Genomic DNA, 24,003 nt, shown 5'->3' with positions numbered 1-24,003 from the left:
TTGTTCTGTGAATGCTGAGATGAAGCCATGTTTTGCAATGAAATAGCTCAAGACAAGAGCAGATGTACATTTACTGATCTGCATTGTTATGCTTGTTATATATGTTGGTCTTAAATGGTATCAGAATAATTATTAGGGAGTACAGTTAAGACATCTTCAACTTTGCCAAACCTTCTGTTAATGCATCAATATAGACATTTATCATGCATTGCACATCACTCGTTAAATGTTTGGGGGTTGACATATTAATCCAATACTAAATTTGATTTTCTCAGTTCAAGGAAGCAATCTATTGCTAGGGGAATTAAGTATTAATTTAAGGAGGTTATCATATCTAGGGTGTACTTGAGACCATGTAGAATACTGTTTGTTTCTTTATTTAATTAAGGATGTTAATGCATTGGTAACAGTTTAGAAAAGGTATGCACGGAATGGAGAAGTGTCTTAGGAAGACAGGTTGGGCCGATGAGGCTTGTGCCCACTGGAGTTCAGAAGAATGAGGGGGGTATTTGATTAGGTAAATAAAGGTTTGCTATTTCATCTAATGTTATGACAGCAATTTCTTAATTGATGGCTATCTTTGACATAAGCTAAAAATTCTGAGGGATGGGTTGCACCTTAACTGGAGGAGATCAATATCCTGACAGGCAGGTTTGCTAGTGCTACACAAGTGGGTTCGAACTGGATTGGAAGGGAGGTGGGATCCTCTGCAGGACCAAGGCATGTGAGAGGCTGGATGTCAGTTTGGATAGATTTAAAATAAATTGCAGTGGGAAGGCACCATGAGAACTGGAGCCCTGGCAAGTAAGAAGGGAGTATCACAAACATCACTTGGTTAACCTGATGCCGAACCATCAGAATCTCCAGATGGCCAGATTATTTGGGTTTTACTATAATGAGCTCGTGACCTCTGCACTAATTATTCTAAATCTCTGCCGTTAATTGCATCTATGCCACAGAAGGTAGTTGAGGCCAGTGCATTGGCTATATTAGGGAGTTAGATGTGGCACTTGTGGCTAAGGTGATCAGGGGGTATGGAGAGAAGGCAGGTACGGGATACTGAGTTGGATGATCAGCCATGATCATATTGAATGGCGGTGCAGGCTCGAATGTTTCTATGCATGGGGAAGTAAAGTTATTCTCATCCATGGTATTCAGGTCTCTCAGAAATTTGCTTGCAATTAAATCTCTCTCTGCCCTCTTAGTTTCAAAGAAGAAACTTCAGCTGTGCTCTGCCCACCCTTGTTCAGTTAATCACTTCCTGCAATGGAATGATCAGATCCATCAGATTATTCTAGATGTAGTTTGATTTGGCACAATAATTAAAAATCAAGATAACGGAAAATGCTGGAAATCTGAAATTGAAGAAAAACAGCGAAATGTTGATTTTGGATTGGATACATTTTTGAGTTCAGTGTAGTACTACTCGCGCGAATGACTAAAGTGCATCGTTACCTGTTTTGTGAAAATAAAACTAAGCTGTGGTTTTATCATGAAGATTTCTATTGTAATATATTATTACGTTTTGTACAATCTCCCACCTACTTGACTCAATGTGAATAAACATTCTATCAAGTAATTATGGGCATATTTAGCAAAATTATATTCAGGGGCAAGTAAGAACATTTTTAGCAGTATAATTATTAATTACGAACTTTATAATTCAGTATCAGACATATGCTCTGTGCTAAATCCAATTATTACATTGATGCTCACTCCTTACATTGTGAAATATTATGTGACCCTTTCATTATTGCAAGATCATATACACTTCGAGATCTCCTTACAGCAATATTATTTAATTGTTCATGGGCTGTCTGATACGTAGATGATCTGTCCATCACAGTACCTTTGTTGCCCTTCTTGTGACCCACAAATGGAACATGCTTCTCACCCTCCATTAGCTGGCCAGTCAGCTTCAGGTTGTATGTTTACAAGTAATTGTAACTAATCTTCTGAGGTGGGAAGGAAATGAAAAAGAAACTGTCAGTAAACAAATAAAATAAGTTGGGTAACATTTTAACTTCACTGTATCATTGTTAGAGAGTTGTGACAAAAAAATTGAGATATACTTTTTTCTATTCACTTATAAGATATAGCCAAAATTTGTTTCATATTTTCTATTTTGTGTGTAGGTTATTTACAAAGTCACATATACAGGTCCACCACCTATTTCTCTGGCAAGCGTTGGTCCAGCATCTCCTTTAAACCGGACAAAATTACGAGAGGGCACTTGAAATTCCCTCAGTCACCCCGAAAAAAGTGGCGCTTGCGCTGGGTGAGGCGGCTGTTCTCGACCTCGTCGGGATTTGCTCGCCGATCAGCGGGTGAAAGTTTGCTCCCTGTGGCGGGGGTTGTGGAACTCCGGCCTGGCTGGAGCTGCCAGATCCGTTCCCATAGCCAACTTCCGCGACCGATCAGCAGGTTGAATTTGCCGTCTGCGGCCAGGGCTCTAGAATTCTGAACCGGCCAGAGCCGGCAAATCCGTTGTCATACCCAACTTCCACGACCGACTTTGCGGCCCCCTTTTTTTTTTTTGCCTATTCCCCCCCCCCCCCCCCCCCCCCCCCCCCCCCCAAGGCCATCAACCTCTGTTGATAACGCGGCAAAGTTCTGGAACCAAGAATGCTTGAAAATCAGAGGTGGACGTGAAATCAGATCTGGTAATGGAGGCAGATTTCCTTCCTTAAGCAACACTAAACCAGTGGTGGTTTTGTGATAAGCTAAGAATCACTGTTGCTGAGATAATTTATATATCACATTTTTTATTAATTAAATTTAAATGCATCATCTGTCTTAATAAAGTTTGCCTCCGGATCATTGGGCCACATGGTGTTGGCTTGGTCTGCAAACCTGGAGCCGCTGCCTGAAATCCCTGCTGACTTGGTCTCAGTCAGAGTCATGCAGCTCAGAAATAGTCCTTTCTGCCTCCTGTGATAATGTCAACCATCTTCCCTGATACTTTTTTTTCCCCCAATTGCATCCTTATTAACTCCCATCATCCCGAATCTCGCTTTAATTGCCCTGATACACACCTAAGTGTGGGAGTTATTTACATTCTTCTAACCAGCTTGACCTTGACATGTAGGAAGAACCCAGAATATCAAAGGAAAACGCATGTTGCAGGGAAACATGCAAACGCCACACAAGTAGAATCAGCCGGCACTTAGCTGAGATCAAGATGTGACTGAGGACTGGGTTACAGGTGGCAATGAATTGGAGGTCTCAATCCTGGAATCTCCTTGATAGTTCTTGGAGAAGAGGTTTGGGGTGGAGCTTGTCTTCGTTATAGTCATTGTTAGATTTAAGCTTTTGAATGTCTGTACTGTTTAAACATATTTATAACAATGTAATAGAAGTAAATAAAATATGCTTAAAGGTTAACTAAAACAAAGAATTGTTAAAGCTTGAAGTTAATGATAATTTTTAATTGTAGATTTAAGAGAATAGTTTATCAACCCCAACTATTGCTAAGTAATGTATATTTCAAATGCAATATTCAGAAATTGAAAGAAAATAATGGTGCGTAATTTTCTTCTACAGTGTTTTCTGACAAGGTGACAGATGTGGTTAGCAAAATTAAGGATGTACTGAGCCAGCATTTCAAACGGGACGTGGAACTTCAGGTATTCACTGCATGTATGGTCTGGACCTCAAAATGTGGATGGGACTGTTTATAAGTTTGGAGTTCATGTTTATTGCTGAAACTATATTAAATATAGTTAATCATTTGTTAGTTGAGTTCATTTCTCATTGTCACAAAAATGTGGGCCAATATCAATTGCAGTGTGGCGGGGACTGTCAGGAGTCTGGCCAAAAACTAGTCGGACACAAGTTGTGTTCTAGACGTGTTTATTCCTCTGCATACAGCTCCCTACTCCTCCTCTGACACGGGCATTGCCCCGCCTTAAATAACAGCTCACATACCGACCCCGTGACTCGCGCCTCCCCCACCAAGATGTTGCCCTCCAGAGCCGATGGTTCGACGTGACCTTGGGTTGCTATCGGGTGCCGCCACATGACATGACCCCCCCCCCCCCCCCCCCCCCCCCCCCCCAGAACCAGAGGCACCCAACCGCACAGGACATCGCACGAGGCGGCCCGAACACGTAGATACAATCCCGCGCCCCGGGGGTTTGCTCGGTACGGGAGAATCTCCAGGAGCACGGGACGGCTGATGCCCGTGACGGGGAGGTTGAGCCACATGGACTGGCTCGTTTAGGTCCAAATGGGCCGGTTTCAAACAAGCCACATACACCTTTTCATGCTGGCCTCTCATGTCCATCGAATGTAGTAGCCCGTGCCGCAGCACTCGAAAGGGACCTTCATACGGGTGCTGCAAGGGTGACTTGTGGGAGTCACGGTGAAGAAAAGCGTACGGGCAACCCATCAGTGGCAGTGGCACATGGGAAGGGGCCACTCCATGACGCAATGTTGGGATAGGAGATAGGGCGCCGACCCTCTCCCACAAGTGGATCAGCATCGATGACGGGGGTTCCTGGGACCCATCAGCAGCAGGGACAAAGTCCCCGGGGACGGTGAGTGGAGCACCGTATACCAACTCTGCGGAGGACGTTGACAGATCCTCCTTGGGGGGCCGTCCGAATCCCCAACATGACCCACGGCAACTCGTCCATCCACCCAGGGCCTATGAGACGAGCTTTCAGGGTGGCCTTCAGACAGCGGTGGAACCGCTCCACCAACCCATTTAATTGGGGATGGTACGCTACCGTGTGGTGGAACTGCGTCCCCAACAGGTGGGCAATGGCAGACCACATTTCAGATGTAAACTGGGCGCCCGGTCGGATGTGATGTGCAGTGGAACCCCAAAACGGGCAATCCAGGCTGCTACGAGGGCACGAGCACACGACTGCGTTGAAGTGTCCGTGAGCGGGATTGCCTCCGGCCACCGCGTAAAATGGTCGACCACCGTAAGCAGGTGTGAAACCCCTTGGGATGGAGGCAGCGGCCCCACGATGTCCACGTGCATGTGATCGAACCGCCGGCGTGGCACTGCGAAGTCTTGAATGGGCGCCCGGACGTGTCTATGCACCTTTGATGTCTGGCACGGGATGCACGCTCGGACCCAGTGAGTGACCTGCTTCCGAAGTCCGTGCCACATAAATCTTGCGGCCACCATAGCGACCGTAGCCATCGTGGATGGGTGGCCCACCCATGGATCACCTCAAACACGCGACGGCGCCAGGCTGCCGGAAAGATAGGTCTCGCCTGACCCATGGATACGTCGCAGAGGATGGAATCCGAGTAACCCAACAGCATGTCCTCAAGCACCAAGCCAGAGATCGCGGTGCAGTACGCCGGCATCTCATCGTCCGCCAGCTGGGCCGCCGCCAATTGGAATAATCTATCCCCGAGGCCGGGTTAAGCACGGCTGCAATTGCCGCACGGGAGAAAGCATCCGCCACGAGGTTTCATTTCCCAGCGATGTGCCGGACGTCCGTTGTATACTCCGAAATAGCCGCCAGCTGGTGCTGCTGACCGGCTGACCAAGGATCCGAAACCTTCGCAAACGCAAATGTGAGGGGCTTGTGGTCCGTGAAGGCTATGAAAGTACCGGAAGTGCCACACTGCGAGGTGTAAGGCGAGCAACTCCTCGTCGAAAGCGCTGTAGCGTTGCTCCGCAACCCGTAGGTGCCGGCTAAAGAAGGCGAGAGGCCTCCAACGGCCGTTAACGGTCTGTTCCAAGATGCCGCCCTCTAGAGCCAATGGTTCGTCGTGACCTTGGGTCGCTATCAGGTGCCGTCACAGCAGTGTGTTTTGCCTATTTGTTCTCAAAGCTATTTCTCAATGACATTTCAAATCTGCACCTTAAGCACTGTTTACTATCGGCCATGTGCCACCAAAACCTACATTGTGTGACACAAAATGCTGGAGTAACTCAGCAGGACAGGTAACATCTCTAAGAGAAGGAATGGGTGACGTTTCGGGTCGAGGCCCTTCTCAGACTGATCTGTGTAATTTTTACAGAGTATATAGAGCACAATTGGGTGTTGTTATTTTATAAGAGCTTATAGTGTACTTATGCTTGTAAAGATATAAATGTGTCATTTTATTATTATTCATATAAAGTTTTATTATTCCAGTAAAGTAACCTTCCTTTTTATTCTAAATGCAGTGGGACATTGAGCAACCATTTTACTACTCCCTGTACAATAATTTGGGGCATTGTGTTGATGTGAAGCCTGTAATTTCTGTTAAAACTGCTGCTGGTCGCTCATTTATCAATTCTGGAATGAGGCAGATATCCTTTTCCATTTCATTTACTGGCCTGTGATTATGTATGCCCCTTGGAACATCAACTTTATCGTTAACTTTACATGGGGTTCCATGTTTTCATGGCTAGATCCTATATGCACACTCTGCCCTCTCAACAATTCCAATCATGATTTAACATTGACTTTATTGAACTTATGCATCAGTTGGCAATTATCTTATTATTACTTTTTGTTAGGGAGGATGAATTTGGCTTGTAGGCATTCTGCTGTACTTTCTACAATCTGTAGCTTGAATAGATCAAACTGATGTTACAGTATCAGCTGGGCCATCCTTCATTTGTTCTGAAGTTCATAAGGGTCCCCTTCACAATTTAGCCATTTACCTTGATTAAGCTATGTCCCTGTGCAATTAATCCTAAAGATGAAGCTGTATCTCTTTGCAGACTGTCAAGGTAAATTGTCACATTCCAGTTTCTAAGGCATCCCTTATTTTGTAAATGAGATTGCAACTGTGGCAACTGTTCTGATGAATAGGAACAAGCAGTACTTTTTCTGCAGTGATAAAGTATTGTTCCTGATTGTGTGTGAACAGATTAGCCCCTAGTCTTGTCCAAGTAGTATCTTGTAGCCACCATCTATTTTTCTCAGTGCATTTTTGTGTTTGCACTACATCTACATGCTATCTTGATCTTTAGAGGTCAACCCAATGTTGTTCTGACCCACTGTAACACAAGCAGCCATGTACCTTTCCAGATCTGGCCACTTGAACACCATCCTCCAGTAAATTATTTTTTTGATTGACCAGTATTATAATGTGTTTGCAATGTTTATCTCATCTTTTCAATCCACTCTTGAATCACTTGCTGAGAAGGTTTTTCTTTTTCTTTGTAGGTCTGAGTTTTTTAGGTCAGCATTTACTATGTGGTGTATCTTCACATTTAGATCTATTGTGCTTCTCTTGTAGCCATCATCAAGATACGATAGATGTGAACACCATTTCTTTCTGATTTGTATTTCAGTCATAGCTGAATCATCACAAGTCATTTTTGCAGCTTTATTAGCTAAATGATGGGTTCCACATTTTAATGACTGATTCTTATAAACATGCTGTGTTAGTAATTTATGCAGCTTTTTCTAACCTGGGTGGTAGTGTTGATTTAATTTCTCTTGGGAGCTATCACATCTCAGCACTCCATGCAGCTGTACAGATCCAGTATCTGTTGTACCATTGCATTCTGTCATCTTCTGTGGTATCGTTATTCTGAATTCATTTATTTTCCCTTCGTCCCCAATGTGCATTCACTTTAAATGTGCACATCTTTTTCTCATCATTAGGCTTACCGCATAATTTCAGGTTCCTCCATATAAACTATATTTTCTTTCCTGTGAATTCATGTGGTGGTCTGCAGCTGCCTTTTAGTTTGGGTTTTTATTCTCCTCTTTCTGATGTCTTAGCTAAATCAGCTGTATTTCCTTTTTGGAGACTGATTCAATGCTTGGCTCTTTGAGTTGTCAGTGCTTTAATCTATAATCAGAAACCAAACAGCTGTCGATGCTGGAAATATGAAATAAAAATAGATAATAATAGAGAAACCAGTCATCAGTTCTGATGAAAAGTCATCGGGAAACATCAATTTGAGGATTCTCTCCACAGATGCTATCTGCCATGTCGAGTATCCCCTGTGTTTTCTGTTTCAGCATATTCCTCTATCTATTTGTGGCTACTTGTGCTTAGGTGTCTCTGTAGCCTCTGATAATGAGCTCTGCTTACTGATCAAGGCTTTGTGCACATGTGGCATGCGAAGTCCAAAACGAATTGGTCCATCTGCCATTCATTCATTTCTTTGCACTCAATATTTCTATTTTTAAGGAACTCATCAAAAGGCTCATCTGGTTCCTGCCTTATACTTTGAAACTGTTGTGTGTGGATCATGTGGCTCGATTTCAACGCAAGATATTTAGGGTAAAGAGATAACAGTGTGGAAACAGGCTCTTCGGCCCACCGAGTCCATGCCAACCAGAAATCCCCATACACTTTCACTATCCTGCACACTAAGGGCAATTTACATTTATTTACGACAAATCTGTACGTCTTTGGAGTGGGGGAGGAAACCAGAGCACCCGGAGGAAACCCACACAGGCAAGGATAGAACGTACAAACTCCGTACAGACGGCATCCATAGTCAGGATTGAACCAGTGTCTCTGGCGCTGTAAGACACCAACTCTACCACTGCGTCACTGTGCCGCCCCCATGAGATTGTGCTGGTTTTTTTTTTCTTTGAAGGACTTTTATTCTCAAGCTCATTTAATTCTCAGCTTTTGAAAAAGATCCAACCTTTTCTCTTGCATCCGTAAAAGGATGTAATTTTGGAAATCTGTTGAATAAAAGTTAAGTTTTTGCTAAAACTTTCCATATTCCACCAACAAACTCATTGGCTCCCCAGTTCATAAAGCCCAGAAGTGTGCCATTGTTACAGTGCTCTTTCATACATTGGGCACATATAATCAGCACAGATAATGTTGACTTTCTTGAGAGTCATATTCAGAATACATATTGTTTATGTGGCATGGAATCTATCTCTCTAGACTGCTATCATTATGTAACATGTTATTGTACCAGAACTCTGTTTGTTAATTATACTTAAAGGCTCCAGTCTGTGATTCACACAATGTTTATTTTTAGGAACCAGGCCAAGTGTTGTCAAAACATGTATTGTATAATTTCTGCAAAGAATATAGTGTGCTTGTGAGTGATACAGTATATAAACACCAAAGATATAGTGATGTCTTTCACAATATAGGTCCCCATCCATTGCAATTATTCCTGAGAAGAAGCGCAGAAAGATATGTTTTTTTTATGCTCCTTTCGGTCATGATAAATATAAGCTCACATCTAGCTACACAAAGAAAACCTTGAGTTTATTGAATTGGGTTTCTGACCCCTTCTCAAGGAATATGCAATCCTCGCTGAGAGTGCCCATTCTATTATTTAAATTGCTTTGAACACAAAGTGCTGTGAGTTACTCAAAGTTTTAGGCAGCATATCTGTGTGACATGGATAAGAGATGTTTCAGTTGCGACCCTCCTTCAGACAAATTTAAAGAGGAAACACAAGGAACTGCAGATACTTTGAATTTAACAGGCCATTGACATTTGGTAAAATGGTACGATCTAAGATTAAGTATGGTGTGAACAGGCACTTAGAAAGAAGGTCTAATTAGAGATTGCATCTTATTTTAGAAATGGAACAGAAATAGGATAGATTTTTGTTAGTTTGAGAGCACTTGGCAGACTGGCTGTTGCTAAGCCATGATAAGTATCAACTGCTCCACTGGATATGCAAGATTAGGGAAAAAGACATAAGAGTGGATTGAGGGTACACAAAGATGCTGGAGAAACTCAGCGGGTGCAGCAGCATCTATTGAGCGAAGGAGATAGGCAACGTTTTGGGCTGAACCTTATTCAAAACAGAGTGGATTCATGATTGGTTAAAAGTCAGAAAATGGATCACATAAAGTGATGTCAAATTGTAACTAGTTAGGTCTCACAAAGATCCATGTTTATGTTTCACTGTTTATAATGCATTTCAGTGATTTGGCCAAGGTGAATTGAGTGTAAACTATCAAATGTTATTTAAGATATGAATCTAGGAGGGAAAATGAGGTGAGAAAGATGCTAAGATTGCAAACGGGTAAATTTGGTCATCGGTGATGATGGCCATGGAACTGGCTGATTCTCATAATTGTCTTATGTGTTTCTCTTATGGCTAGTTTTCACGGGGCGACTTGACGCAAGATGTAGCCAGAGTGGAGTGGTCGTGGTCTAGCACGATATCACACGATATAACGGGGGTAGAGTAAAGAGTTCCCACGGTACTCGGCAATTCTGTCATTTGTGCGAGTGACTTGTCCGTCTCCCGATCTTTCCCGAATCAACATCGTGGACTGTAGTGTAGTTAATCACGTGGCACAAATGATGTTACTTTGTTGTCACACACTCTATTCGTTTTTTTCACCCGAGCTCTTTAATGAGCTGAAGAATAATCTGTTTAATCATTTAATGAAATGCTTAGCTAGTTTTATTAGATTTGTATGTAAATAGCAAACTGGCTGGATTCACTCTATCCAACTTCCGGGTTCACCGTTGGCAGGAGTTCCCACGGTGACCACAAGAGTTACTACCGATATCGCACGGGACACTTCGTTCATAAAATGTTGCAATGCTCAACCACAAGTGCACAAGACACTCTTGGACAAATTCAAACATGTTTGAATTTTCTCCCGAGTACCCAAGGTACACGATTACATGCCGTTAGCGCCACGGTGGTCCACGAATGCCGTATTGTTACCGCACGAGGTTCCCACGATGTCAAACTCTGGTTACCTCTTGCGTCAAGTCGCACCGTGAAAAGGGGGTTTAATACCTTCTCTGGGTCAAGCAGCATCTGTGGAACTAAAGGGATAGCTGACATTGGGAGTTTCTCCAACAGTTCTTTGCTCCAGATTCCAGCATCCACTGTCTCTTTGTGGGAGGGCCCTTCAGGGAGGAAACATGTTGCTTATGACACTTGGATAGTTTGTTAGGTAGTCTATTCCTTTTGCCATGTAATTTCAAAGTTCTTAATATCCTTGTGAATGCTTCTTCTCCAGTTTGAGAGGCCATGGGCCAGAGATTCCTGGGTAATCTCTTTCTATCAATGGTGCTAAGAATAGATTTTGTTTTGTGAGCCTGTCTAGTATAGTAAACTGCATTGAACTACGGATGTTTACCAGGAAGAGGACATTAATGGGCCTGTCCCAATTAGGGGATTGTTAAGTTGCCGGCAATCGCCTGAAAAACCGGCAACTGGAACGGCGACTGTTAGAGTGAAACGTACACACACACACACACACACACACACACACACACACACACACAGTGCAAAGCCAAGGTGATACAGACACACAACGCAATGAACAGGAAGGTTGGCGCTGTAATTAAGACGGCTAAAGTGTACAGTAAGTCCTTTAAAAGAGGGGGGAGAAGGTGTGGAGACAACTTTTAAGAAGCCAGACAACTTTTAAGAAGCCAGAGATACATGGCTGTGAGGTTTGGCGAACATTTAACATGGCAGGTCAGTTATCCTTGGTTCTGAAAACTGCTGCTTACGTTTTTTCCCCAATGAGCCAATGAAATTCACCGGTCAGCACTGACTACAACCTACAAGAACCTACGAGAACCTTCAACCTCCTGGCGACCCACCTGCGGCACGAGAATTCTCGCTACGCTCCATGGCGGTTTCATTCTAGTCGCAGCTAATTTTTCAACATGTTGAAAGATTTGTGGTGACCATAACGAGGCCGCGACTAGTACCCTGAATACGGGAGCTCCTCGCGACTCCCTAACAACCACCCGCGAACATGTGGCGACTGCATAATCTCCTGCAGTTGCCCGAAAAGTCGCCTAAGTGGGACGGACCCATAACTTTAGCCAGTCACTCCTGCTTATGAAAGTAGAGGATTTGCAGAGACAGTATTGGTTTATTTTTCCAGTAACCCTGCGTAACTGTTTCCATTTTTCATTGGTTTTGTGATCCCTTATTAACAGAGGGCAATATAATACAGCAGTGGCTGGTCTATGACATGCAGATGTTGATTATAAGGCCTCTGGGGTGCTTCAGTGAAAGTCGACGATGACTTTGAGCTTAATCTGTGAGTTTATGTAAAAGCAAGCATCATCTGCATATTGCAACACTGAGGTTTGCATAACCTTGATTCTGCAGAATGCTGCTGTATATTGAACAGATTTGCTCTATTTACATGGATCCATTCCGACGCCTGAGTTTCCATCATCCCGGCGAGAGGGCCTGGACATCGGGCCGTCCGTAACGGTGAATGCGGTGGGTTCAAAGGCCCTCAACCATGGGTGAACAAAGAGGAAGATGACTGAACTTTATTACCTTCCATCAAAGTGGGAAATGTTGATTCCACTGTGGTGGATGTTTATGTTAAACTCTATTGTGTATTGTGTTTTTATTCGTATGGCTGTATGGTAACTCAAATACCAATTGGTGCATGTGACAATAAATGTGAACTTGAACTTGAAAGTGTGTTAAGATGGTAGGCAACGTTGAAGCAAGAAAGATTGAGGAAAATGTTGAGAAAATGATGCAGTTTTGTTTAATGCTGGTCTTCACTGAAAATGAATTTGTTGTAGACATAAAGACAGAAGATATTGCGGATACTGGAATGTGCAGTTCCTTCCATTGTAAACTTGTTGGTTACAGTTATGTCTTGCATGCCATCATGAAGCAAATGTGAAATGGAGATAAATTCCCATGGTCATCTGAATTTTGCAGAGGTGTTCTACAATCCGTGCTGATTGATTGAATCAAAGGCTTTAGTGAAGTTGAGAGACCACATTTGGTGACTGGTGCAGCTCCTTGTATGTGGATTTGTGCATTGAACATCAGGTTCCACTGTGTCTCTTGATGGATAGAACCAACACTGAATTGGGGAAACAACTATCCAGCTACTGAGAGGAAGCAGTTGAGGTGGACCCTGTGGATTACATTCTTCTGTTTGCTAGTGGGATGTCACTATCACAACATACCTTGAGATCTCCTAGAACACTCGTCTTTGGCTTTTTTCATTGTGTTGCATAAATGCTTGTGAAGACTAAGTATTCCCATTATTCTTTCATCCTTTAAATGTTTCCTGTTTCATTTCTAATTTATCTTGTTTTTTAAAATTGAGTTTCTATGGATTCATCAACGAATTTGATTTTTCTGCTTTTGTTCCCCCATTCTTTAACTTTGTTTATCCTAAATTTATTTTAGCATAAACTTGATTTTCTCCTGTACTGTCAGATTCTGAATATTTGTAGGCCTCTTTTAAAAGAATTTTGAATGCATTTCTGCACATCAGAAGATCTCACTTTTCCTGGACTATTTGTTCTTGTGAAAATATAGTCTGCACAACAATCAGTTTCAGCATTCCCTGTTATTGGAAGGATGACATGTGGAATTCATTATAAATCCTATTATTGGATTTAATTTGGGAGCCCTTGTGTGGATAATCTACTGCCTTCCTACTCGGACAGGAGCTTTGATAGTAATGTGCATGATGTACCGTGTAAGTGCATAAACATTGTTTACATGAACAAAGAGGAGGGAGAAAGAAATCTCAGAGGAATAAAACTGAATTTTAAAAAGTTAGGTGTAATAGTGGGAGCTTAAGAACTGAGAGAAGGGAGGTGGCTGGACACAGAAAGATTGAGCTTCGACATGAGAGACAAGCTGGAGTAATAAAGAATTACAACTATAGATAATGAGCAAGGATTACATTTGGCATTCAAATTTTCTGCTTGTCTTTTTTTGTGCATGTAAATTTCTCCAAAGCTTCTAGCACATTTAATTATGCTGTCAACATTGAAGGATCGTGTTTTAAGGCATGAAGCTTTTAAATATTAATAGTGCAAGTTAAAAGATACTCATGACTGCTGGTGCTGCAGCTGAGCTAAAAAGAGTAGAACATTGCATTAGTCAGTGAGGTAGGAAACATATTTTGAGATAAAACATATTCAAATAAGAAAATAAATCAACTTTGCGTGTAAGGTGACCAACTGGAAAAAAGTTTGTGGATTGTGTTTGAATGCCTAAAGAACTGCAAAAGATAGAAATACCACGTCCTATTTTGTTCTGTTGGTCTCTTGTGCTTTGGGTTTATAAATATTTTATTTAGAAATTGTAATGAAGAGTTGCTGAACTAAAGTATATTCAGTAAATACATTGAATTTTCTAAAATATTCAGTGAATAGCCAATTAAAAAAATATTTAACAGTAAGTTAATTAATTAAACTGAATAATTATGGAATTCACTGAGCACATTATTTAAATATGGTAGCATCATAAAACCCAGTTCATTTATGCATATGATATGGAACTTTTACTTAAATTTAGTTTTGAGTTAACATATTAATATGTTTTTAACACGGCTAACAATGCCAAGTTACAAGCAGTCCCAGTAGATTTTCACCCACCTTTTCTTTTTAAAGAAAATAAATGTTAAGCACAATGACTGTTCTATACTGTCCGACTCAGCCTTCTCTACTAGCAGGGTGAGACAAAACTAGAAAAACAGCATCTCATATTCTGCCTGAATATTCTGCAATCCAACAATATGAACATTTGAACACTAATTCTGAGTAACCCGCAAACCCTTGTCCTTTTCTCTCCATTACTATCAACCCTCGCCCTCTCGCACATACCCTTTCCACAATAACGCCCAGCTTCCCACAAAAAACAAAACAGCTGAAGTAACTTAGCAGACCAAGCAGCATCTGTGGAGGGAATGAACAAATGATGTTTCAGGTGAAAAGTATTTCATTGTCATATACCAAACTGAAACAATGAGATACTTACCTGCAACGGCACACCAGGTTTGTAAATATCATCCTTGATAGATAACATAACAATCAAAAACATGTTTGATTAATAAACAAAACAAGAGTGCAATACAAAAAGAAGTCCCTAGTGCAAGCAGGACAGTTCGTACTTTGAAGTTTAGTTGGAATTCTTAATGCTCAATAGCCTGATGTTTGTTGGGAAGAAGCTGTTCCTGAAACTAGATGTCATAGGTTTCACAGGAGTGAAATGAGAGTATGGCCAGGGTGGTGTGGGTCCTTGATGATGTTGGCTGCCTTTCAGGCAGCACCACCTGTAGATCCCTTCGATGGCGGGGAGGTCTCCCCCCGAGATTGACCAGGCAGTGACCACAACTTATTGTAATTTCCTTCATTCCTGGGCATTCGAGTTGCAACAAGTCCATATGCTATCTACCATACACCTGTAGAAGTTCAACATACCGAATCTCCTCAATCTTCTAAGGAAGCGGAAGTGTTAATGGACTTTTTTTTTAATGATTCCATCACTGTGCTGGATCCAGGACAGATCTTCAAAGACATGCACACCCAGAAGCTTGAAGTTGTTGACTCTCTCCACCACCGACTTGTCAATGAAGACAGGTTTGTGGATCCTTAACTTTCCTCGTCTAAAGTCAACAATCAGCTTTTTGGTTTTCCTCACACTGTGACAAGGTTGTTGTTCTGGCACCATTCAATCAGACAATCAATCTCCTTCCTATGCTCTGACTCATCATAATCCATAATTCGTCCAACAACGGAACAACAAGTTTAAAGATGGAGCTGGAACTGTGTATGGCTACACAGTCATGGGTATGGAGTGAATGGGGCATGGGACAGAGAGCACAGCCTTGAGGTGCCCCTGAGCTGATGGTTATCGAGGAGGAAGCATTGTTGCTGATTTGTATCGACTGTGTTCTGATGTGGAAGTTGAGGATCCAGTTGTATAATGATGCGCAGAGACCCAGTTCTTTGAGCTTGATGACAAGTTTGGAGGGGAAGGAGGGGAAGAAGGTGTTAAACGGCAAGCAGTTGTCTATGAACAACAGTCTGACATAGGTGTTTTTATTGTCCATTTGGTCCAGTGCATCGTGGAGAGCCAACAAGATCACATCACCCTTCCCCCCCCCCCCCCCCCCCCCCGTTGATCTATTGTGGTGGTAGGCAAATTATAGTGGGTCAATGTTCTCGCTGAGGTCAGCGTTAATATGCGCCATAACCAACCTTTCAAAGCACTTCATCACCACAGACGTTATTGTCATCGGTCAGTAGTCATTGAGGCACGTCACATTACCCTTCTTGGGTTATTGTTGTCGCCCTTTTAAAGCAGGTGGGAACCTCAGTCCTTGGTAATGAAAAGATGTCCACAAAAACGCTAGCCCATGTAGGTTTTGAGGACACGACCAGGATTCACCTGTTTGAAGGATCTTCTGACCTTGGCCAAGATTGCAACACTATGGGGCCCACAAAGTCACATCAGTGCTTTCTCCATTGATGCATGAGTAGAACGCATTGATCTCGTCCAGGACTGGTGACTTGCTGCCTCTTGACTTGCCACATGGTTTGCCATGTAGAACATTTTATTCAAGCAGTTTGGAGAAGTAACATAGCCATTACTGTTTAACATGGATGAGAAACAATTCACGTTGGAATGTTGGGAAAATTTTACCCACTGTTATACTTGCACCATAAGATAGTGGTATCATTGATGAAAAGTACCAAATCAAAACCACACTTTTGTGCCAAGCCTTGAAAAAAGATATTCATGCAATTACTCAGACAGAAATTCAATATCTACACAGAATTTGCAGCAGGGAACCACTGTTACTCTGATTAGTGCTACCACACAGTGCACTGATTCATTATAACCCTCTTGGTCCTCCAGTTTGAGATATGTACATAACTCCTTGTACTATTTTAAAAAACAGACATCTGCTGGGAATACATGCCTTTGTGCCAGGAATCTGGCACGAAGCCCTGCCATTAATATTACAGTACAAAATGTTATACATTTCAAAAGCCCTTTCAGTGATAATTATATGTTAATGATCTGTCCACCCCATTACTCCCATCACTCGCTCATTAATCAATAGAAATATTATTTCTTCGCTCAGGCTCACAAAGCTCTGTATAATTTGCAAAACCTATTGAATCTTTAGCCATGTGATCCCCAGTGGAAATGTGAAAAATATCCCAGTGTGACTTCCTTTCAACAGGAGTTCCTATCTTGCAGAAACCTTTGAAAGGCATTCTTTAATCTCAGTTTCCTTTCTTGAACGATATGTCAAAAACTGCACATTGTAATCGATGTTCAGTTAAACCAAATTTATACTATTGCTTTATGCTCTCTGTTAAGAGCCAAATACTGTTAGTCTTTTCACATTTTTTACAGGCAATTGCAGGAAATTATTTGTTTAAATCCCCAGGTTTCTCTGCTAATGTAATCTTGTGTTTAAATTTAAGATTCTATGCCTTGATTTTCTCAAAATATATCCCTTCATGCTTTTCCTCTTTGGTTTGCAAGGTCTTAATTAATTGAATTGATTGAAAGATACGTTGTTGAAACAGGCTTTTCGGCTCACCGAGCCAACTGACCATTTCACTTTACGTTATCCCATCCACTCCCTACACACTTGGGGTAAATTACAGAGGTCATTTAATCTGCAAACTTGCATTTGGGATATGGCAGGAAACTGGAGCAACTGGAGAAGACCCACGTGGTCACATGGGGGAACGTGTAAACTCCATACGGACAGCACCCGACATCAGGATGGAACCCAGGTCTCTGGCAATAGATCGACCAACTGCACCCCTGTGTGCTATTTAATGTCTGATGACGAGGCTGTCATTCTACAGTTTGTATTGGGCTGTATTTCACCCTATTTGTTGCAGCAGTTCCAGCAGAAGGTCCATCATCTTGTGGGAATTAACGAACAGTCGGTGAATCCTGATATTTTTTTAATTCCAAAAATGGATTAAAAGACTCCATGTGTTTAATTTCAAATCAGTCATATATATCAAGAATAAAACTTTCGAGCATAAAGTTGTTGTGTCTTGTTGCTTTTTTGGTAAGAATGAAAACATACATTTTACAACATACTAAAAACACAAAGAAAGAAAAGGACGCGACAGACCGTTGGCGAGGCAGCCATCGTACGGCGCCACCTTGAACGTAAAAATGGATTTTTCCTAAATATTCTGGAAATGTTCATTCATTATCTACCAGAAATGGAAAACTCGTGGCACAGTGGTCTATCAGATCTAGTGGTGCTAACGTATCAGATTGTTGTAATTCTGGAAAGTCATCTATTGCATTTGATGTTAGCTAACTTCTTGTATTTATTCCAGTGGATATGTATGTAATGGATTAAACTTTAATTAAAGCATGCTTTCATTTTTAAAATCTATAGAAAAGAAATAGAAATTAAATTTTCAAAATGTTATTATTCATACATGTTGTTATTTGGCTATATTTAGTATTAAATATATTTCCATTTTCTGCTACTAGGTTATTCAAAAGAATCAAGAGTTCATGTTCATGGTGACGGCAGGTTCCATTGTTTTCTCTGGTCCAGCGGTGCTCAATTCTCTTTCCCAAACCACACTTGTTAGTGGCACCTCTCCACTTATTCTTTCTCTCCAGCCAGCTCTGACTGCACCAGACCACCAGGCCCATGTTCAAATTGGTGAGAATCCACAATATTTTGTTGTTTCTTTCACAGTCTGTACATGCTGTATCTATGCACATTGTTAATTATGTTTGGTATCTGCATTCAGCTCAAGGTAACACTGCAGCCAGCTATCAAGTGGGTAACTTTTTGATATGGGGTCATATTTCAAAAACTAAAGGGATTAGAAAGTTTCCCATTCAGTGAGCAAGGTCAAAGAGGTCTATGATCAAATCATTGTCAATTTTGAGATGGTGCTTGTTATTATTGCCTAAGGACATCTGATTGAGGAGGGAAAAGATTTGCCAGGTTTCCCTTTTCTTGATGCTGTTCAATCAGATCAATTTTGGTGGCAACATTCTTGCACATGATGGAAAATTGGGTCAGCACACTCAAATGTTTTCAAGACATAATCTACCACAATATACTTCATTTTTTACAGCCACTAATGCAGTAAAACGTTCCAAGAGAAAACAAGGAAACAACTGGGGAAATTTGATTTCTTGTCCATGTTAATCACTGATCCTTACTATCCTTGCCAGCTGATGACTTTTATGAGCTTGTAAAACAATGAAAAATGGAAGAGGTACTTTTCATGCCATTGAAACTGTCTCATTGTATCCCTACTGTTAGTTCAGCTGAGAAAGAATGTATTTATGTATTGTGGGTTTTAAGAACTTCAGGATATCAAAACACCAAGGAAATGCAATCAATAATACCGGAAGAATAAAAGAATGTTTATATATTTAGCTCCCACAAATATCTTAATAATCACATAATCTGTTTTAATTTTGTGGAATATTTGTGGAAGTCCTAATAGATATTGGCCCAATTTGATGATGGGAGTAGGAGACAGGCCAAAAGTTAGTTAGCCAAGTCTAGCTCAATCTTAGTGAGAATTCGAATAATGTTCACCAATGGATTCAGCATCCATCGCATCATTCTCTGACATTTCCAGCTCCTTTAATGTGATCCTACCACCAGTCACATCTCGGTGTCCTCACCCTTTCCCTCTTTCCACGGAGACCACTCTCTCCATAATTTCTTGGTTCGCCAGTCACTTCCCATCGAACTGAGCTTCTCCCCAGGCCCTTTCTACTGCAATGCAGGAGATTTAACACATGTCCCTGCATCTCCTCTCTCATTTCCATCCAGGTACCCCAGACAGAGGTTCATGTGCATCTCTTCCATCTTGATTATTGCATTCAGTGCTCCAGAGCGTAGACTACGTAACCTTTCTGCCAAACATTTGTACTCTGTCTGCTGGAGCCTGCTGGAACTCCCGGTTAATAACTCGCCTTCCCATTCCCATACTGACCGTTCAATCCTTGGCCTCCTCCACTGTAAGAGTGAGCTCACCTGTAAATCATTCTCACTGGCAGAATAATCAACAGCCAGAGGATACTAAATGAAGATAAGTCACAGATGAACTGAGAGGATGGCAGAGTAGGTAGGGGAATAACGAGAATTGTAGAGCGAGTAATATTCTGGAATTCAGTCTCGGACCATATTCAATTGTAACGTTTCAAGGGGTTGGGATATATATTGTAAAAGGTGAAAATAGCAAGGGTGCAGTGAGAGAACAGTGAGATGCATCAGATAACTGTTTCAAGATGAATTTAATTTAATTGTCACGTGTGCCAGATGGCACAGTGAAATGAATTCCCATACAGCCATACAATAAAAATAAACAGGACTCAACACACTATAGAATTCACACAAAACATCCCCACACAGCAGAACCAAAGTTTCCCACTGTGTGGGAAGGCACCAAAGTCAGTCTCTTCCCACTGTTCCCCGTGGTCAGGGTCTCCCCAAGCCCTCCATAGTTGCAGCTACAGGCGGCCCGATGTCCAGGACCGCTCGCCGGGATGATACAAGTCCGACGTCGGGGCTGCGGGACGTCCTCAGCGGCGTGGACACCAGAGTCGGCCCCCTCCTACCGGAGTCGGCGGCTTCCAAAGTCCGCAGGCCGCGCCGGGTGGAGACTGCTGCTGTAGGCCCTCTGCAAGGCGCCCCAGGACTCCTCGTTGTTGTTCAGCGCCGCCCGCGTTGGAAGCTCTCCGCACCAGAGCTCCTCGATGTTGGAGCAACGGCTCAAAGCTCCGGAGCTCCAAACGGCGACCCAGGTAGGTATCGCCCGCTCCGCGGTGACTCCAGCGCTGCGCCGCCGCTGTAGCAGCCCTGGTCCGGTTCCCGGTCCCCGGCAGGAAAGGCCGCTCCGATCCAGCTGGTAGGCCGCGAGGTGGGGGGCGAGGACGCGACTCGGAGAAATAGTCGCGTCCCCGCCAGGAAGAGACTGGAAAACGGTTTCCCCCTTACCCTGCCCCCCTCCCCCACATAGAAAAGTTAAAAGTTTCCCCCTAAAACAGACTTAAGACTAACTAAAAATAATAAAAAAGATGGAAATGACAGACAGGCTGTGGGTAGAGGCTGCTGCCAGGGCAGCGCCCCTAGTGCATCTCTTCCATCTTGATTATTGCATTCAGTGCTCCAGAGCGTAGACTACGTAACCTTTCTGCCAAACATTTGTACTCTGTCTGCTGGAGCCTGCTGGAACTCCCGGTTAATAACTCGCCTTCCCATTCCCATACTGACCGTTCAATCCTTGGCCTCCTCCACTGTAAGAGTGAGCTCACCTGTAAATCATTCTCACTGGCAGAATAATCAACAGCCAGAGGATACTAAATGAAGATAAGTCACAGATGAACTGAGAGGATGGCAGAGTAGGTAGGGGAATAACGAGAATTGTAGAGCGAGTAATATTCTGGAATTCAGTCTCGGACCATATTCAATTGTAACGTTTCAAGGGGTTGGGATATATATTGTAAAAGGTGAAAATAGCAAGGGTGCAGTGAGAGAACAGCGAGATGCATCAGATAACTGTTCAAAGAGCCAACAGAATGCACTGATTCATATGGCGTCTTTATTGCTGTATGATTATGTGCAGCAGAAATTTCTCTTTAGTTACATTAATAGATGGTACAAGCTGCCTGTTGTATTGCCTTTGGAGGAGAAACACTCAGCTAGGTTAATGTTAGCATATAAAGAGGTATCTCCTTTGACTCTAAAGCACCACCTACTGATCTGATTGTGTATCCACGAATGCCAGGTTTATATTAGCACCTTCTGTCATAATATGGGCATAGATATTTATGATAAGACAAAGGTTGGCAATTTCTTTTTAATGATAATCCTCACTGAGCCTATATTAATCCCATGTTATGGATGGCTATAATCTAGGGTGCTTCTTTTCACAGAAATAGGGACTGCATTTCACCAGTAAAATATTGGAATTCATATTCTGAAAACATAATCTTGATTATTCAGTGATTAAAATAGACTGCGATCAAAGGAAATCATAGCTCCTTTGTTGAGTAGCAGTGGTGTGTTTTGTTGACTGCTGCAGAGGGAAATGAAACGGGAACATTATTTGAAGTTAATTTAAATAGAACAGAACTAATTAATTGAGAATTGGACCCATTTGAACAATGATGATTCCACAATATAATCACCACAAGTGGCAAACTTTACAATTGATGCCTGAGAAGCATCAATTCAAGCTTCGTCCCTGAACTTAGAATGACATGGTTAGTGCTGTGGGATATGAGGTGAATGACAGAATTTAGCAAGCCCCGGAGTAAGGATAAGATCTGCAACGACAACACCACCACAAATAAGAGATGGATCCGAGCAATAATCTTTCTAGGATGATTCAGCTAGCTGGTGAGAAACTACAGTGATTAATCTGAGAGATCTGTGCAAAGAAGGAATATTGAAATAATTGTTTGACAGTTAATAGCTTCCTCAGAAGCCTCTATGCAAAATCCTCCACCACTCCTTTACTTAGTCATGAGTTCTTTGCTTTTGAAATGTCCTGCTGTTCCTTGAAATAGTGAATTACCCATGGGGGTTTGGTGGAGGGAGGGAGACGATGGCGGTGATTCCAAGACCACAGCCTTTTTCTCATCCTATATTTTTACTGTTATTTGGTGTAAAGCCCCAGCTGCCAGCCATTAAAATAGCCAGATTGCCAGAAGCAGAGAATAAGGCCAATCAGCCTCTCCAGTAACAGGGATGGTTGCCAATAAAAATAAACACAGGCAGTCGCTGCAACAGCATGGGCATTAGACAATTAAAACCGTTTTGCAAACATATACTTAAAGAGATAGTAATAGCCACCCAATTATTGTGGAAATTTAAAACATTTGAAACAAAAACAGAAAATATTGGAAGAACTCGCAAATCTTGCAGAATTTGTGAAATTATAAATGGTCAAAATGAAAGGTCTGCAACCATTTGTTAGAACAATTGTAATGGTCCATGCCTGCTCCCTACCTATGCCCTGTTTGAATCTGGCATAGAGAAAATGAAAACATCTTGATTGGCATTACCCAATGCAGCCTTGTTGAATCAGAAGAATTTAGTGGGAAAATATTGATGAGTGCCTCAGTCTCTGCCGTGACTGACCTTTGTCCATGATGGCTTGAGTGCTTAGGATATTGTGTAGAGTGCATTTTGATGAATGACCCATTTGTTCTTGGCCAAGGGTGGTGCAAAGTACTATTCAGTGCTGTGTTGCTCTGAGATTTGGTATGTTTTGGTTCTGTCCAGGATCTATAGGCAGTTGCATAGCTCCTATTCTACTTTACCAGGTTTAACAGACTCTCAACATTACACTCCTGGATGGCTGATAAAAGGCCATGAGAAAAAAAAGTAATGTCTAGCAAGCATGCAAATCTCCAAAAGTCCTGTAGAGATAACAAAGTATAAACAAGTAACTGCAGTAACTATCCTAGACAATGATGTTCCACACACCAAATAAATTGACTCCCTTAATAAAGAGTTTCCAGTATTGCTAGATTTGTGTAGACATAGGGTGTCTCTTGAAGAACATTGGCTGCTGTCATTCATTAAGGGATTTCAAGGTTGCAGCTTTTTTTCTTCAACAGCAAGTACTACTACCAGACTTGTTTTAAGAGTTCTTTGAGTTGTTGTATGCAATAGTTGCTTGTGGCCATTGCAGACAATAAGATGGATTAAGGCCCAAAAACATTGGTGGGTGATGTCTACAGGTCCCAAACAGTAAGTATAATGAAGCACATTCTATCATTAGGAAATTAGGTCAAAAAAAAAAGTTAATCCAATTACATTAAAAAGAATGCTATAATAATGTGAGGCTTTAATGTGCAGCCTATCAAACTCACAGTGATATTGTAGAGGCCAAATTCATGGATTGTATGCAAGATGGTTTTAAGGATCAGCATGTTGTGGAATTGGCTTGTATTACATAAAGGAGTCAGAGAACACGGAAAAGCCCTTCCAGCCTCAAAATGTTCATGTTGAAACGAAGAACTGCAGATGCTGGTTAATACAGAAAAGGACACATAGTGCAAGAGTAACTCAGTGGTTCAGGCAGCATCCCTGGAGAACTTGGATAGGTAACATTTTGGGTCAAGATCATGCTTCAAAAGAAGGGTCTTGACCTGTAACATCACCAATCAATGTTCTCCACGATGCTGCCTGACCCATTAAGTTACTCCAGCACTTTGAGTCTTTTATGGGGATTCATTATCGTGCTGTTAAAGATCCTTTGGGGAAAAATGCTCAAATTGTCCTAGAATTGTATTCCAAGTGCATAATTAATTTCTATCTGAAACCAGCCTGTAATTATGTCAAAAAATAAAATAAGTTTAAG

The 24,003-nt window shown here is 42.0% G+C and overlaps 1 protein-coding gene across 2 annotated transcripts in view; it reads left to right on the top strand.

Moving 5' to 3' along the window:
• si:ch211-1e14.1 (UPF0606 protein KIAA1549) overlaps positions 1-24,003 on the top strand; it is a 167,674-nt gene that overhangs the window by 74,684 nt on the left and 68,987 nt on the right. For both annotated transcript variants that reach the window (XM_055650350.1, XM_055650349.1), the window contains exons 3-4: positions 3,544-3,626; positions 18,146-18,323. In XM_055650350.1, coding sequence (XP_055506325.1) covers positions 3,544-3,626; positions 18,146-18,323 — 261 coding nt within the window. The remainder of the gene's footprint in view (positions 1-3,543; positions 3,627-18,145; positions 18,324-24,003) is intronic.

This window comes from Leucoraja erinacea, chromosome 19 (genome assembly GCF_028641065.1).
Source record: "Leucoraja erinacea ecotype New England chromosome 19, Leri_hhj_1, whole genome shotgun sequence".
In the NCBI taxonomy this organism is placed as follows: domain Eukaryota; kingdom Metazoa; phylum Chordata; class Chondrichthyes; order Rajiformes; family Rajidae; genus Leucoraja; species Leucoraja erinaceus.
This window is presented reverse-complemented; position numbering and strand designations above follow the sequence as displayed.